General features: G+C 30.0%; 4 protein-coding genes across 5 annotated transcripts; 3 read left to right on the top strand and 1 right to left on the bottom strand.

Moving 5' to 3' along the window:
* Nucleotides 1–236: 236 nt before the first annotated feature.
* LOC108732997 (thioredoxin reductase-like selenoprotein T homolog CG3887) lies at nt 237–1,687 on the bottom strand. Its single transcript, XM_018464015.2, has 3 exons — nt 1,025–1,687; nt 834–963; nt 237–767 (listed from the first exon to the last, which is right to left on the bottom strand). The coding sequence occupies exons 1-3, from the start codon at nt 1,171–1,173 to the stop codon at nt 453–455; spliced, it is 594 nt and encodes a 197-aa protein (XP_018319517.2). The 5' UTR covers nt 1,174–1,687; the 3' UTR covers nt 237–452.
* An 853-nt stretch (nt 1,688–2,540) lies between these two features.
* LOC108733027 (fumarate hydratase, mitochondrial) lies at nt 2,541–4,574 on the top strand. Its single transcript, XM_018464050.2, has 3 exons — nt 2,541–2,628; nt 2,773–3,662; nt 3,986–4,574. Exons 1-3 carry the CDS (start codon nt 2,626–2,628, stop codon nt 4,485–4,487), a joined length of 1,395 nt encoding a protein of 464 aa, XP_018319552.1. The 5' UTR covers nt 2,541–2,625; the 3' UTR covers nt 4,488–4,574.
* A 233-nt stretch (nt 4,575–4,807) lies between these two features.
* On the top strand, nt 4,808–7,173 carry LOC108733028 (Bardet-Biedl syndrome 5 protein homolog). The gene is made up of 6 exons (XM_025973612.1): nt 4,808–4,969; nt 5,123–5,271; nt 5,597–5,646; nt 5,769–5,896; nt 6,232–6,469; nt 6,778–7,173. Exons 1-6 carry the CDS (start codon nt 4,923–4,925, stop codon nt 7,171–7,173), a joined length of 1,008 nt encoding a protein of 335 aa, XP_025829397.1. The 5' UTR covers nt 4,808–4,922.
* An 811-nt stretch (nt 7,174–7,984) lies between these two features.
* Nucleotides 7,985–11,663, top strand: LOC108733044 (SPRY domain-containing SOCS box protein 3). Of its 2 annotated transcripts, XR_001937180.1 has the most exons (3): nt 7,985–8,058; nt 9,041–10,664; nt 10,724–11,663. XR_001937180.1 is itself a non-coding variant. In XM_018464070.1 (2 exons), exons 1-2 carry the CDS (start codon nt 8,006–8,008, stop codon nt 9,837–9,839), a joined length of 852 nt encoding a protein of 283 aa, XP_018319572.1. In that variant the 5' UTR covers nt 7,985–8,005; the 3' UTR covers nt 9,840–11,663. The 2 variants fall into 2 exon arrangements, 1 of the variants encoding a protein (XP_018319572.1); XM_018464070.1 differs by having other exon boundaries at nt 9,041–11,663.
* Nucleotides 11,664–11,866: the final 203 nt, after the last annotated feature.

The following is an 11,866-nucleotide window of genomic DNA, read 5'->3' as shown; positions in this document are numbered from 1 at the left end:
TTATTTACAAATTATATTGATATTAATTCCTTTCTTTATACAAAAAATGCGAGTATAACTGAACACCTGAGTAAATTAAAAATTAAAAAGTCAAACATAAAACGTTAGCAACGTAAATTCATTAAGAAATATATGAAATCAGTAGTTTCCTTATTAATTTACCCCAGCTTACCCTATCATAGCCTTTGTAATTACTTATATAAACTGTAAGAATAATAATCAATAAAATACATAAAAACATTTATCACTTTTTTATTCATAACATCTAAATGTGATACATTATTATTTTAGCAGAATATTGTTGTTGTTAACACAAAAGAATTGTTTTATTAAAACACAGAAAGGACTTCTGTACATTGAGGTACACAAATGGAATGAATTTCAGACAATATTCATCTATCATAATTATTTAAACAATAGTTAAGCTTCTATTTTCATCATATAAAATATATTTATTTAGCAAAACCACTATTTAAATTATCTGTAAATTGAAGATGACTATCAATAATTTGAAACAGTTCAGCAGGTTGTGGAATTCTTCCAGTTTCTATTTTTGACCAAACAGGAACATTATTCAAAGAAATTTCAAATGCTCCAGATTGTAATAATTGGTCTTCAAATATTTTACTAACAAAAAATAGCATCATGCAGGCATATATTTTATTTTCCATGCACCATGACCACCAAGATGGTTGGGGTTGATTAAAATAATGAAAAATATTAACTCTCCCAATTATGCATAGTATTATCATAATTTTTATAACACCCTTTAAAATTAAAAAGGAACATTAATGAGAATAAACAGCCACAATAATAAAGTAAATACTACTTACAATTAACCGTGAAAAAAACATATTTAGTCCTGGGGGTTCATAATTTGTACCCTCAATAAGAATTTCAGGGTATTTTTGGTGAATTATATTGGAATATTCTTCAAAAGCTTTTCTATAACCACATGAATAACTAAAAAGAAAAACGGTAATAATTACAAACCAGGGCACTTCATTAATTTCTTTTTACATACCAATACAAAAATTTCATTGTAGGGCTTCCTACACTTTGGCTAAACTTAGTAGTACGTGGAATTTCTGATTGAGAATTTGTTAAATAACATGGAGCAGCAAAGAAAAACAAAAGTGTGGAAAAAATTATCTTATTCGTAATCGCAGACATTATATGTACGTGTACGACTAATAAAATGCACAAAAACTAATAATCACGTTACTTCTTTGCCTTTTGATTAATCTACTGACAGTTTGATGAGTTTGATGATAGGTTATGTTATGATGTCTCATCCAAATGTATTCAAGGATCTCATTATACCTGTACCAACTTACAATTAGTTTAAGTTGTGATTATAAAATTAAGTTTAATACAATTCCGTACAAATAACGTGTTATTTATTTATTTAGTCGTTTTCTTTTAATTAACACCTTGCATATTCATAAATAGTCAAAACGAGATAAATGTAAAATAAGCACTGTTGCAAAACTTAAGAAAATGAACTCGTTTTACTTAAATGTTAAAAAAGAGACTAACACGTTATTTTAAACTTCTCGCAAAAACAAGTATTACAATTGGTAGAAATAATTTTTTTTTGATAATTTACAACAAAACAAGATTATTTTAATTAAATTTTTAAGTGTTATTTTGTATTTACTGACAGCTGACAAACGACTGTTTACTATAGGGTTGTTCTGTGATCAAATTGCTGCTGTACCGGTTTTATGAAAGNCATTGTGGAAATAGACATCAACTGTGTAATAATGCTAAAGAACATCGAACTAAAAAGTGATAATCATCCAAAGTTAGTGTTTAAAAATATTGAACTGCCAAAATTAAATTTTGTGTTTAAAAATGATAATGACTTCTCCGTCAATTTCGAATTATTTACACTCAAACCTGTTGGTCTAAATAATATTAGAGAAATACAAAATGCATTGAGTTTACAAGAGAAGAATATAAAAGAATTAAATGTGCCAAATATAAGCATTCATAAGGCCAGTGTTTGGACAATCACCCTGTATATCATCATAGTGCTACTGTTACTGTTCTATGTGTTTAAAAAAGCTTCGCTAGCAAAACTAAAGAAGATAAAGGAAAAAGAGAATGAAACAATTATAGTCTAAATCTAAATTCGCAAGCTCTCATGGACCTTGGCTCATATCTACGTCGGGAGGAGTTATATTCACCTATATTTCACACGCTAAGCATTGAGTATTATATTACTCGTATGTTCTATGTATTGCATTAAATCTAATGCCTCATCATTTTTTTTATATATGTATTATGTATTTTCATTTTTTATGTGTAGAGAAAAGAAAGAATAGTTTTTAGAGTAAGTTACTTTTCATCCTTCTAATAAGGAAGTCGATTGTAATTTCTAGTTTTTAATAAACGTTTTTAAAAACAAAGTTTTGAATTCCTGAAACTTAATTTGCTTTCCATAATCACAAATAATGTAAATGGCTAATGAAAAAAGAGTCATATTGTTAAGTTATTTAATTACTTCTGCTTGTTTCATTTCAGAATCGCAGTCATTATTTGCGTACTAACGATTGTGTTTGCATAAACATTTATATTGTGTAAACATTTACAGAAACGTACTTATTTTTTAAGATAAAAATGGTAAAATATGTTTACTGTGTTATATTTCCTTTAGTAAATAAGTTTGAAATAGTTGCGATTAATTTGAAATATCTAGTTGCGCCAGATGTTAAACATTATGATAAAATTACATGTAATAGTAATAATAATGTGATATTGTTTCAGAGCAATTTTAGAATAGAAAAAGACACATTTGGGGAGCTGAAAGTACCTGCAGACAAGTATTATGGGGCACAAACAGCTCGATCTATAATCAATTTCCCAATTGGCGGTAGTCCAGAAAGAATGCCATATCCAGTCATTACAGCCATGGGAACATTGAAGAAAGCAGCTGCATTAGTTAATAAAGAATATGGATTAGATCCTAAAATAGCCGATGCAATAGCAAAAGCTGCCGATGACGTTATCAGCGGGAAACTTTACGACGATCATTTCCCTCTGGTTATTTGGCAGACAGGTTCCGGTACGCAGACTAACATGAATACCAATGAGGTAATAAGTAATCGAGCCATAGAAATTTTGGGAGGAAAACTTGGTTCCAAAGATCCTGTTCATCCCAACGATCACGTGAACAAAAGCCAGAGCAGTAACGATACTTTTCCCGGTGCTATGCACATAGCTGTAGCCCTCGAAATCCATAATCTCTTATTACCAAACTTGAAATTGTTACGTGATAGTTTGCAGGCAAAAGCAGACGAGTTTAAGGACATCATCAAAATAGGGAGGACACATACCCAGGACGCTGTACCGCTGACCCTTGGACAGGAGTTTAGTGGTTACGTCCAGCAGGTGGCTTTCGGAATAGATCGGGTAAATGCAACTTTACCCCGTCTCTATATGTTGGCCCTAGGTGGTACCGCTGTTGGCACAGGTCTTAACACAAGAAAAGGGTTTGCCGAAAAAGTCGCAGCCAAAATAGCTGAATTAACAAACCTACCGTTTGTGACGGCGCCCAACAAATTCGAAGCACTTGCCGCCCACGACTCGATGGTGGAGGTTTCCGGAGCTCTCAACGTTATCGCCTGTTCCATTATGAAAATAGCTAATGATATAAGGTGAACTTCATTTTGTAAGAGATTGAAAATATTGTGTCCATTATAATATCAAAAATAAGGAATAAGAACAAAAAAAAATAAAGCTTAGGTAATTAGGCAGGGTAACTACAACATTTCATTTCTATTACAACAACTAAGAACGTAAAATATATTTACGTTAGAAGAATTAAAATTAATATTGTCTATTTTTGGCTATTGTATATATTTTTTTGTGATAAGTTTCGATTAAATTGTTATGTGTAATTTGTAATAAAACTATTATCTTTGTACTAACAAATATTAAAAGGTTCTTTCTGTAGTATTTACAGAAACTTTTTTTGTAGATTTTTGGGTTCAGGTCCACGTTGTGGTCTGGGTGAACTTTCACTGCCTGAAAATGAACCTGGCAGTTCTATAATGCCTGGTAAGGTCAACCCAACGCAATGTGAGGCGATTACGATGGTAGCATCCCAGGTCATGGGTAATCACGTGGCTGTAACTGTTGGTGGCTCAAATGGTCATTTCGAATTGAACGTTTTTAAACCTGTTATGGTCGCTAATGTGCTTCGCTCTATACGTTTATTAGCCGATTCCAGTAAATGTTTCACCCAAAATTGTGTTGATGGTATCCAGGCAAACAGAGAAAATATTAAGAGGATTATGAACGAAAGTTTGATGTTGGTAACAGCTTTAAATCCCCATGTAGGATACGATAAAGCCGCGGCTATCGCGAAATATGCTCATAAGGAGGGATTGACTCTTAAGGAATCTGCACTTAAAGCTGGAATTACAGAAGAACAATTTGATCAATGGGTTAGACCTGAAAACATGTTAGGACCCAATTGAAATGGTTTCTCTATTGATCTATAATATATGAAATATAAGATAATATATTCTTCAAAGTAATAAATCGAAATAAACGTTTTATAAATAGTTTTTGTTTCCTTGGATAATTACACTGCTTTTTTTTAATTCAATTTCTACTGTTAAACTTAACGTAAGAAGACGCATTTTTTGGAGTATGTAGTATGAAACAAGAGGTACATATTTCACGTAAAATTTAATAAAACCCGTATTAAGTTTTTCCAGAATTACCTGTTTCAAAATTTATAGAATATTACCATTTAGTGTAGGTAGCTAGTTATGAAAGTTTACGTGAAGCTTGATCAATATTTCGACGTTACAATTTTCTTATGTTTGTATTGAAAGTTCTTCATACAAACTTTATGTTAAAACTAAATAAATTTTAAACAAAATTTGAGCAAAATCGACCTTTAAAAAATGGCAACTTGGGCTGATACTGAATTACGATTCGATATGTCTTATTCGTAAGTGTTGCACGATTTTTTTTAATATATAATTTTGGAAAATGATTTATTTATATCTGTAAAAGTGTGAATTGGGTAATCATTATAATGCATTATTTTAAATAGTTTAAAAATTATGTACATATAATGCGTTCTTTCGTTTTTTTAATACAGTGAAATGAGTTTACTAAACGGAGAAAAAATATTAGATAGTTTGGAAAACATAGAAGATTTTAAAGGAAATAAAGGAGAAAATGGAGTTATGTTTATTACAAATTTGAGATTAGTTTGGTATTGCGTTGGTAATGTTTTTACGAACGTAGGTAAGGATTATTTCTAACTTTATTTGCAAGTTAATATTATAAAAATATAAATTCCTTTAAAAACTTGTCCACTTCTAAACCGTGATGTATTGTGGGTGGCCTACGACAGTCCCTAAGTCCATCAATCTTTAAAATATAAGCATTGTGTAAAAATTTATGAATTAATATTTGTAATTAATTTCGATGATATTAATTCACTTCTTTCCTTCCAATTGCTATATACAATAACTGCGAGTATAATTGAGTACCCAAGAGAGTATATAAAAAATAAAAAATNTTACATAATCATCATTTTTTAATGTAATCTGTCCCATTGTTTTCCTAGGAATTGGATTCAAATCAATAACAAACATCGGTTCAAAAACAGTTAATTCTGTAAGTATAGAACTTATTTAATTTTACAAAAAATTTTATGTTATAATAATAAAACAAATCTAATTAATATTATTATACAACTGTTTTGGGTACGAAAGGACTAAGATGATCTTATTTTTTAGCAAACCAAAGGTTCTACAAAGGCCTTAACTCTCTATGCTCATTATAACTTAACTAAATACGAATTCGTTTTTGTTAGTTTTAATATCAACGATTCGAGATTATTTACAACAGTTCTTGATATCTACAGGTACATAAAACAATTATAATATTCTCTGTTTATTATTTCTAAAACCATAAAGAAACCTAAAATGTACGAAAATATTATCCCTCATGCCCCCTAAAATAATATACACGGATAGAGGGTTTTGTAATGCATATTACTGGAAGAATAAAATGATACTGTTTGAACAGTTAAAAAAAATAGTAAACATTGTTATTTTTTGTCTATTTTTACTTTTGAAGATTGAGAATCAAAACAAAATGAATCTGTTTGTTTAAATGTTATGAATTAAATTAAATATACAATCCTAGGTGCACCTAATATTTTATTTTATCCACATTAAAAATATGTTTTTTTACTAGATCGTATTTACTGACAAAAATGTATAGAGAAATAAAATTTCGGGGAGCTTTTCTCCAAAACAAACAGTTACGCATACTACCATCGGAAACGATTTCAAGCGTTGTTAATGGAATGTGGAACTTGTCTTGTGACCAGGGTTGTCTCGGAACATTTATAATAACAAATATAAGACTTGTTTGGTTCGCAAATTTAAATGAAGATTTTAATGTGTCATTACCCTACGTTCAAGTCGATGATGTAAGAATTTTTCTATAATAGGTACACAGTAGATACTCGATAGTGTGAACAGAAAAAAACACCAGTTGTTCACATTATAAATTTGTGAACGTTAATAAACAACCATAATTAACTAAATAGATATTTGTTTCTACAAATAATAGAAGCATTAGCTTCTTTACGGTATACGGTGGTCAAACATACCTGAATAAGATGCTGTTCACATTATGGGGGGTTATTCGATGTTCACACTGTCCAGTGTATGTTGGAAGCTCAAACCATTATATACTGCAGTTTAAATAAGTATATAACAAAGATTTATATTATAGATAAGGAAACAAAATTCGAAATTTGGGCTCGCACTTGTTATAAAAGTTACAGAACTTGGCGGCCGTTTTATTTTGGGCTTTAAAACGGACAGTGATGAAAAGTTGGATGTCGTAGATAAAGAGCTACAATCACGCTTTTCGGTATTTTGCAAAAATCCTGTGTATGGTGTCGAATGCAGATGGCAAAACAAAAGTCAAGTTAACTTTCAAACGCCTTTCGTAGCAGAAGATTTTCGAATAGAAGAATCCAAAGAAGATACAGCTGACGCACTTTCAGCCTATGCTGCATCAAACCAAGAATTAGAGAAAACTCACGTTTATTCACCAGAGCTTGGACTTGCCATACAAACACTTAAAGAAGGGTACACTTTAAAGAAATTGTGGTCTATTATTTAAGTAAATGAATAAAATATTTAATATACTTCAGTGTTGTTTATTATTAATCTGGAGAGAACATTATAATATTTTACCGAAACAGAAATTCAATTATAAACGGAGGTATATTCTCTGTAAATTAAGCAATAATTACATACTTTACATTACATACTTTTTTACATAATTGTAATTGCTTAAAGCCTAGTAAATACTTTCTATCTTCCAATAATTTCATGAGCGCTTTTTAGGTTGAAATTATTTTATGTATTTTACTAAAAATAAGACCGGAAAGTACTAAATTCACACAGAACTTGAAAACCATTGGTACCATGAAATTCTACGTACTTTTTTACATAATTGTAATTACTTAAAACTTAGTAAATACTTTCCATCTCCTAATCATTTCACGAGCGCTTTTTATGTTGAAATTATTTTGTGTATTTTAGTAAAAATAAGACCGGAAAGTACTAAATTCACACCGAACTTGAAAACCATTGGTACCATGAGATTCTACGTACTTTTTTACCTTATTGTAATTGCTTAAAGCCTAGTAAATACTTTCTATCTCCCAATCATTTGACGAGCGCTTTTGTTTAAATTTTGGTAAGCTAATCATCCACTTGGTCCTCAAAAATTGTTGGACTCTAGGCTTTTACGTACCTCAACTATTTGGTAATCAGTAACCAGAAACTGATTGTTCGGAAATTTTATTGCAGCGCGTCCTTGCACCCTTACACCTGCCATCCAAAGTTTATTCACATAGGGTGACGTCATATCGGCGCACCCCTAATAGCGTCGCGGCGCACTTATCAGAAGCCAACCGTCAGTGATAGTTGTGAACGAAGAGGAAAACATGGCTACAATACAGCAAACCCGACGTAATATGCATGAGTTACCTATTGATCGGTACGTAAAATAAACAAATCACTATTTTACTGTTATCGTATTGTGTGTTAGTAGTTAGAATTACGAATTTTCCGAATCTTTTTAAAAAGAGAAAAGCTGCAAATAGAACATACTTAGCAATAAAGATATGTTGCCAATAATTGTTCTTGAATGACAAATTACTAGGGACTATTATTACTTACTAATACAAATTAATTCTGATTGGAAATTGAAAATGGAAAAATGAAAATTATAAAAGAATTTGTTGTAGTAATCGCAATTCAACAATCGCTTTTATTTATTATATTATAAATTAAATCTGTGAACAAGGTGAATAGGTAATTTATTGGTTTTCTAAAAATTAATAAACAAAGTTTGGTTGACTTTTTAAGGACAAATAGAAATAATTTTATTGATGTTTGTATAATTGAATAATAAAGAACATTCTTTTCGAAATCAGAGAAATCAAAATGGAATAAGTTGGAAATTGTACTGTAAACAATATTTTATACTCTATCTAACTGTTTTTATTGTAAAAAAGTGTAAATATACTTAAAAATCTCTTGAAAGTTATTTTATATAAAGGATTATTGAATTGTGTGTGGCCTATACCAGTCCCTAAGTCCATCAATTTTATAATATTCACACTAAACTACATAGAAAANAGTTAATTTCCCTTTATTTATTAATTAATTTCTTATTATTTAATTACTAAGAATTCTGAAAAAACAAACTTTCTTTCTCTTTAAATAAATTAAGTTCATAAGTAATCTGTTCTTAATAACTACGTGTATTTGGTTTAACATTATTATCATTTAATATTTAATAAACAAATTTGTAAAAATTTCTTTCTATAGAAAATCTACCTATGTAATGGTAACAAATAATTTTATTGCATTTATTTCAACTTTCCGATATTTTTATTTTGGGGAGGACATATTTATGAAAATATAATCATGTAAAAAGACTATTATTGTAAGAATCAAAGCCAAAAAACTTTTAGGCTTCCCATTGTGAATTGTTGGGAAGGTCCATCAGAATGGGAACTGGATTCTTCAGACATGAATACAGAGTCAACCGAAAGACCATTACGTCATGGTTGTGACGATTTATGGTCGTGGAGTTTATGGGAAAAAAGTCCAGAAGTAAAATTATACGGTAGTTACCTTAGAATAGCCCATTTTCACCCTAACTGGAGTAATGGTACAGCGGGGGTTATGGGCACAAGGATTTTAAACAACGGTAGGTATTTCTGGGAACTAGAAATTTCCCGAAGATTATTCGGGACTAGCATGATGATGGGTATTGGGACAAAAAAGACACGTCTCCATGCAGGAGGCTTTATAAACATCTTAGGGGAAGATAACAACAGTTGGGGGTTGTCACATAAAGGACTCCTTTGGCACGGAGGACGATCGTATTTTTATACGAAACCTTTCAGAGAAAACAGAAGAACAATCATAGGCGTACTTTTTGACGGGATTGCAGGAACTTTGACCTATTACAAAGACGGTAAATGTTTAGGGGTAGCCTTCAGGGGTTTGAACGAGATTGAAGAACCATTGTATCCTGCCGTTTCTTCAACTGCGGCGAAAACAGAGATGTCCTTAGTTACAATGAAAAGGGATTTTGTGAATTTACAGGACAGGTGCAGGGACGTTATAGTAAAACGAATCAAGGACAAAAAACACCTGAAACAACTGTATGTACCACCCAAAATACGACATTATTTAAGTGAATCGATATTAGAAGAATCGCAATCTTTACAATTGGTAATAGAAAACGGTTTGAGTACCGTTTGATTTAGGTAACGTTTTAGTCGCAACATATCTCATTCAAAATCTAAAACGTCATGTTTTTGTCTACGTACTCTTATCTGTTTTGTTGAATAAAATGTGGTTGGCAATTCTTGCAATCGCTATATCAGTAAACTATTGCTAGTTAATTAATGTAATGCACCAGGACCAATATGAAAACTTATTCAAATCGAAATTACTAGGAGGGAAATGTGTAGAAATCAGAACCAGTGCAAAATTGTAAAGGTTTTTTATTAGTTTTAAAACTAATGTTTCAAATTCAGATGTAATTTTTTAACAATTAAATATCTTTTTCACTAAAACATAACTTGGAAACGTTTACACTTGAAGACATGAAAATTATAAATTTAACATAAAAAACTCTTATACCTACTCCAATTTCTAAATATATTAGTTATTAAATACTTTATTGAATTTAAATTATTCTTTGTTCAGTAATATACCAGAATTTTGTCTAATTAGTAAAAGGTAGAAAGAATCTTGCCCAAAAATTATTGAATCGCAAATCATTTAAAATGATTATGCATATATTTCAGTTTTTTACGTGTTTAATGGCCAATATTTAAATTACAACCTTTTTTCATACGATTTATCAATATATAATAGAATTTTATAATTCCTCATATCTTAAATTTTTAATTATTATGGGGAGTCATGATTCTCAGGACCTCCAGCGTATTGACGTCTAGGATATAAATAATTTTACATTCATGATCTCATTTTAATGTAAATTTAACAGACTTAACTGTATCGTTTGCATAATTATAAAGTTTTAAAAAATTTTAATTAAATATTGGATATTATGGGTAGGTAGGTATTGTTGTCAAGCAACGTGTTAGATTATTTGTTTGTATGATAAAATTGGCTAGGATTCTAAACCGAGGACAACAAGCTGGACTATGTTTATCCATAAATAGCACAAAAACTGCCCGTATTATCTCCTTTAATTACGTATAATTCGTAAACCAGATGTAAGATATTTTTGGTCTTAAAAATTCCACTGATTTGATAAAGGCGAGGACAAGTGAAAAGAAGATTTATTACTATAACAATGTATTTGTCTTGTGCGTTTAAATATTCGTTATCTCTATTTTTGTATACATAAACTGAAAATATGTATATTATTGTGTATTTCGTGTTATTAATATTAATAGGTATGCATGTAACTAATTTGTTATTAACAGCGCAACGACGAACACTATGTTTGGTTGCAAAATTATTTTGCACTAAAAGTTATGTTTTAATTAAACATTGTGTCTGTTGTTGTGTTGTTAATTAATGTGGAGTTAAAAAAAAAGTAAAAAGCTTCATCGATTCGTTTCTTAATTTGTTATTGTTTTATTTAAAGTGAAGGTGACCTATGGAGTACCATTATTTGTGTATATTAGAATGTGATGAAAAATTTTGTACTTGCATTAAAAAGGTGTAGTTGCAAATATAATAATGTATCATTATATGTATTAAATTGTAGATTTGCCATTAGCTTCTTTCTATTAACTAATAAAATGTTGTATTACCGATACTTAAACTTAAAATTAGTAAAACTTATTTTTGTGATGTTTTTATAAGCCGTGGATTAAAAAAGTGCCATATTATTGAATTATACATTTAAATTTTTATTTCTTATTACATTTTGATCGACAACAATCTTTAATGAAGTAATATCTTACGTACCTAAAATAAGTTAATTTCTCAACAAAAATTATTTTTAACAATAGCACAAGGCACTAATAGTGTGCAAAGAAAGAAGTGCAACTTGTTCTGCATTTTTTTTATGAAAATGTACATATACTTACTTATTATTACCTACATTTGTGTCTTTATTTTAGCCAAAGATGATAACTGTTATCGTAAATATAATAATTAAAAATACTTACTAGTAAAATCTACAATTTGTTTTATTTGGTGGGTATCTTGGAGCTTGCACCTGTCTAGGGGTTGCGAAAAGGGTTCCAGGGTACCGCTCGTTTTTCTAAGAAGTAACTTTTGAATGTCAGATTTACATTTTGATA

Source organism: Agrilus planipennis, unplaced genomic scaffold (assembly GCF_000699045.2).
Source record: "Agrilus planipennis isolate EAB-ADULT unplaced genomic scaffold, Apla_2.0 scaffold51, whole genome shotgun sequence".
In the NCBI taxonomy this organism is placed as follows: domain Eukaryota; kingdom Metazoa; phylum Arthropoda; class Insecta; order Coleoptera; family Buprestidae; genus Agrilus; species Agrilus planipennis.
The sequence above is the reverse complement of the archived record's forward strand: the minus strand, read 5'-3'. Positions and strand labels throughout refer to the sequence as shown.

What these genes read in the sequence shown, in the direction of transcription:
- LOC108733028 (XM_025973612.1), top strand. Translation starts at nt 4,923, where the DNA reads ATGGCAACTTGGGCTGATACTGAATTACGATTCGATATGTCTTATTC. An exon ending in CGATTCGATATGTCTTATTC is followed by an intron (nt 4,970 to 5,122) that starts GTAAGTGTTGCA and finishes TTTTTAATACAG; the next exon opens with TGAAATGAGTTTACTAAACG. An exon ending in GTTCAAAAACAGTTAATTCT is followed by an intron (nt 5,647 to 5,768) that starts GTAAGTATAGAA and finishes CTTATTTTTTAG; the next exon opens with CAAACCAAAGGTTCTACAAA.
- LOC108733044 (XM_018464070.1), top strand. Translation starts at nt 8,006, where the DNA reads ATGGCTACAATACAGCAAACCCGACGTAATATGCATGAGTTACCTATT. An exon ending in CATGAGTTACCTATTGATCG is followed by an intron (nt 8,059 to 9,040) that starts GTACGTAAAATA and finishes AAAAACTTTTAG; the next exon opens with GCTTCCCATTGTGAATTGTT.
- LOC108732997 (XM_018464015.2), bottom strand. Translation starts at nt 1,173, where the DNA reads ATGTCTGCGATTACGAATAAGATAATTTTTTCCACACTTTTGTTTTTC. An exon ending in ACAATGAAATTTTTGTATTG is followed by an intron (nt 964 to 1,024) that starts GTATGTAAAAAG and finishes TTTTCTTTTTAG; the next exon opens with TTATTCATGTGGTTATAGAA. An exon ending in TGTTTTTTTCACGGTTAATT is followed by an intron (nt 768 to 833) that starts GTAAGTAGTATT and finishes TTAATTTTAAAG; the next exon opens with GGTGTTATAAAAATTATGAT.
- LOC108733027 (XM_018464050.2), top strand. An exon ending in AAAATAGCTAATGATATAAG is followed by an intron (nt 3,663 to 3,985) that starts GTGAACTTCATT and finishes CTTTTTTTGTAG; the next exon opens with ATTTTTGGGTTCAGGTCCAC.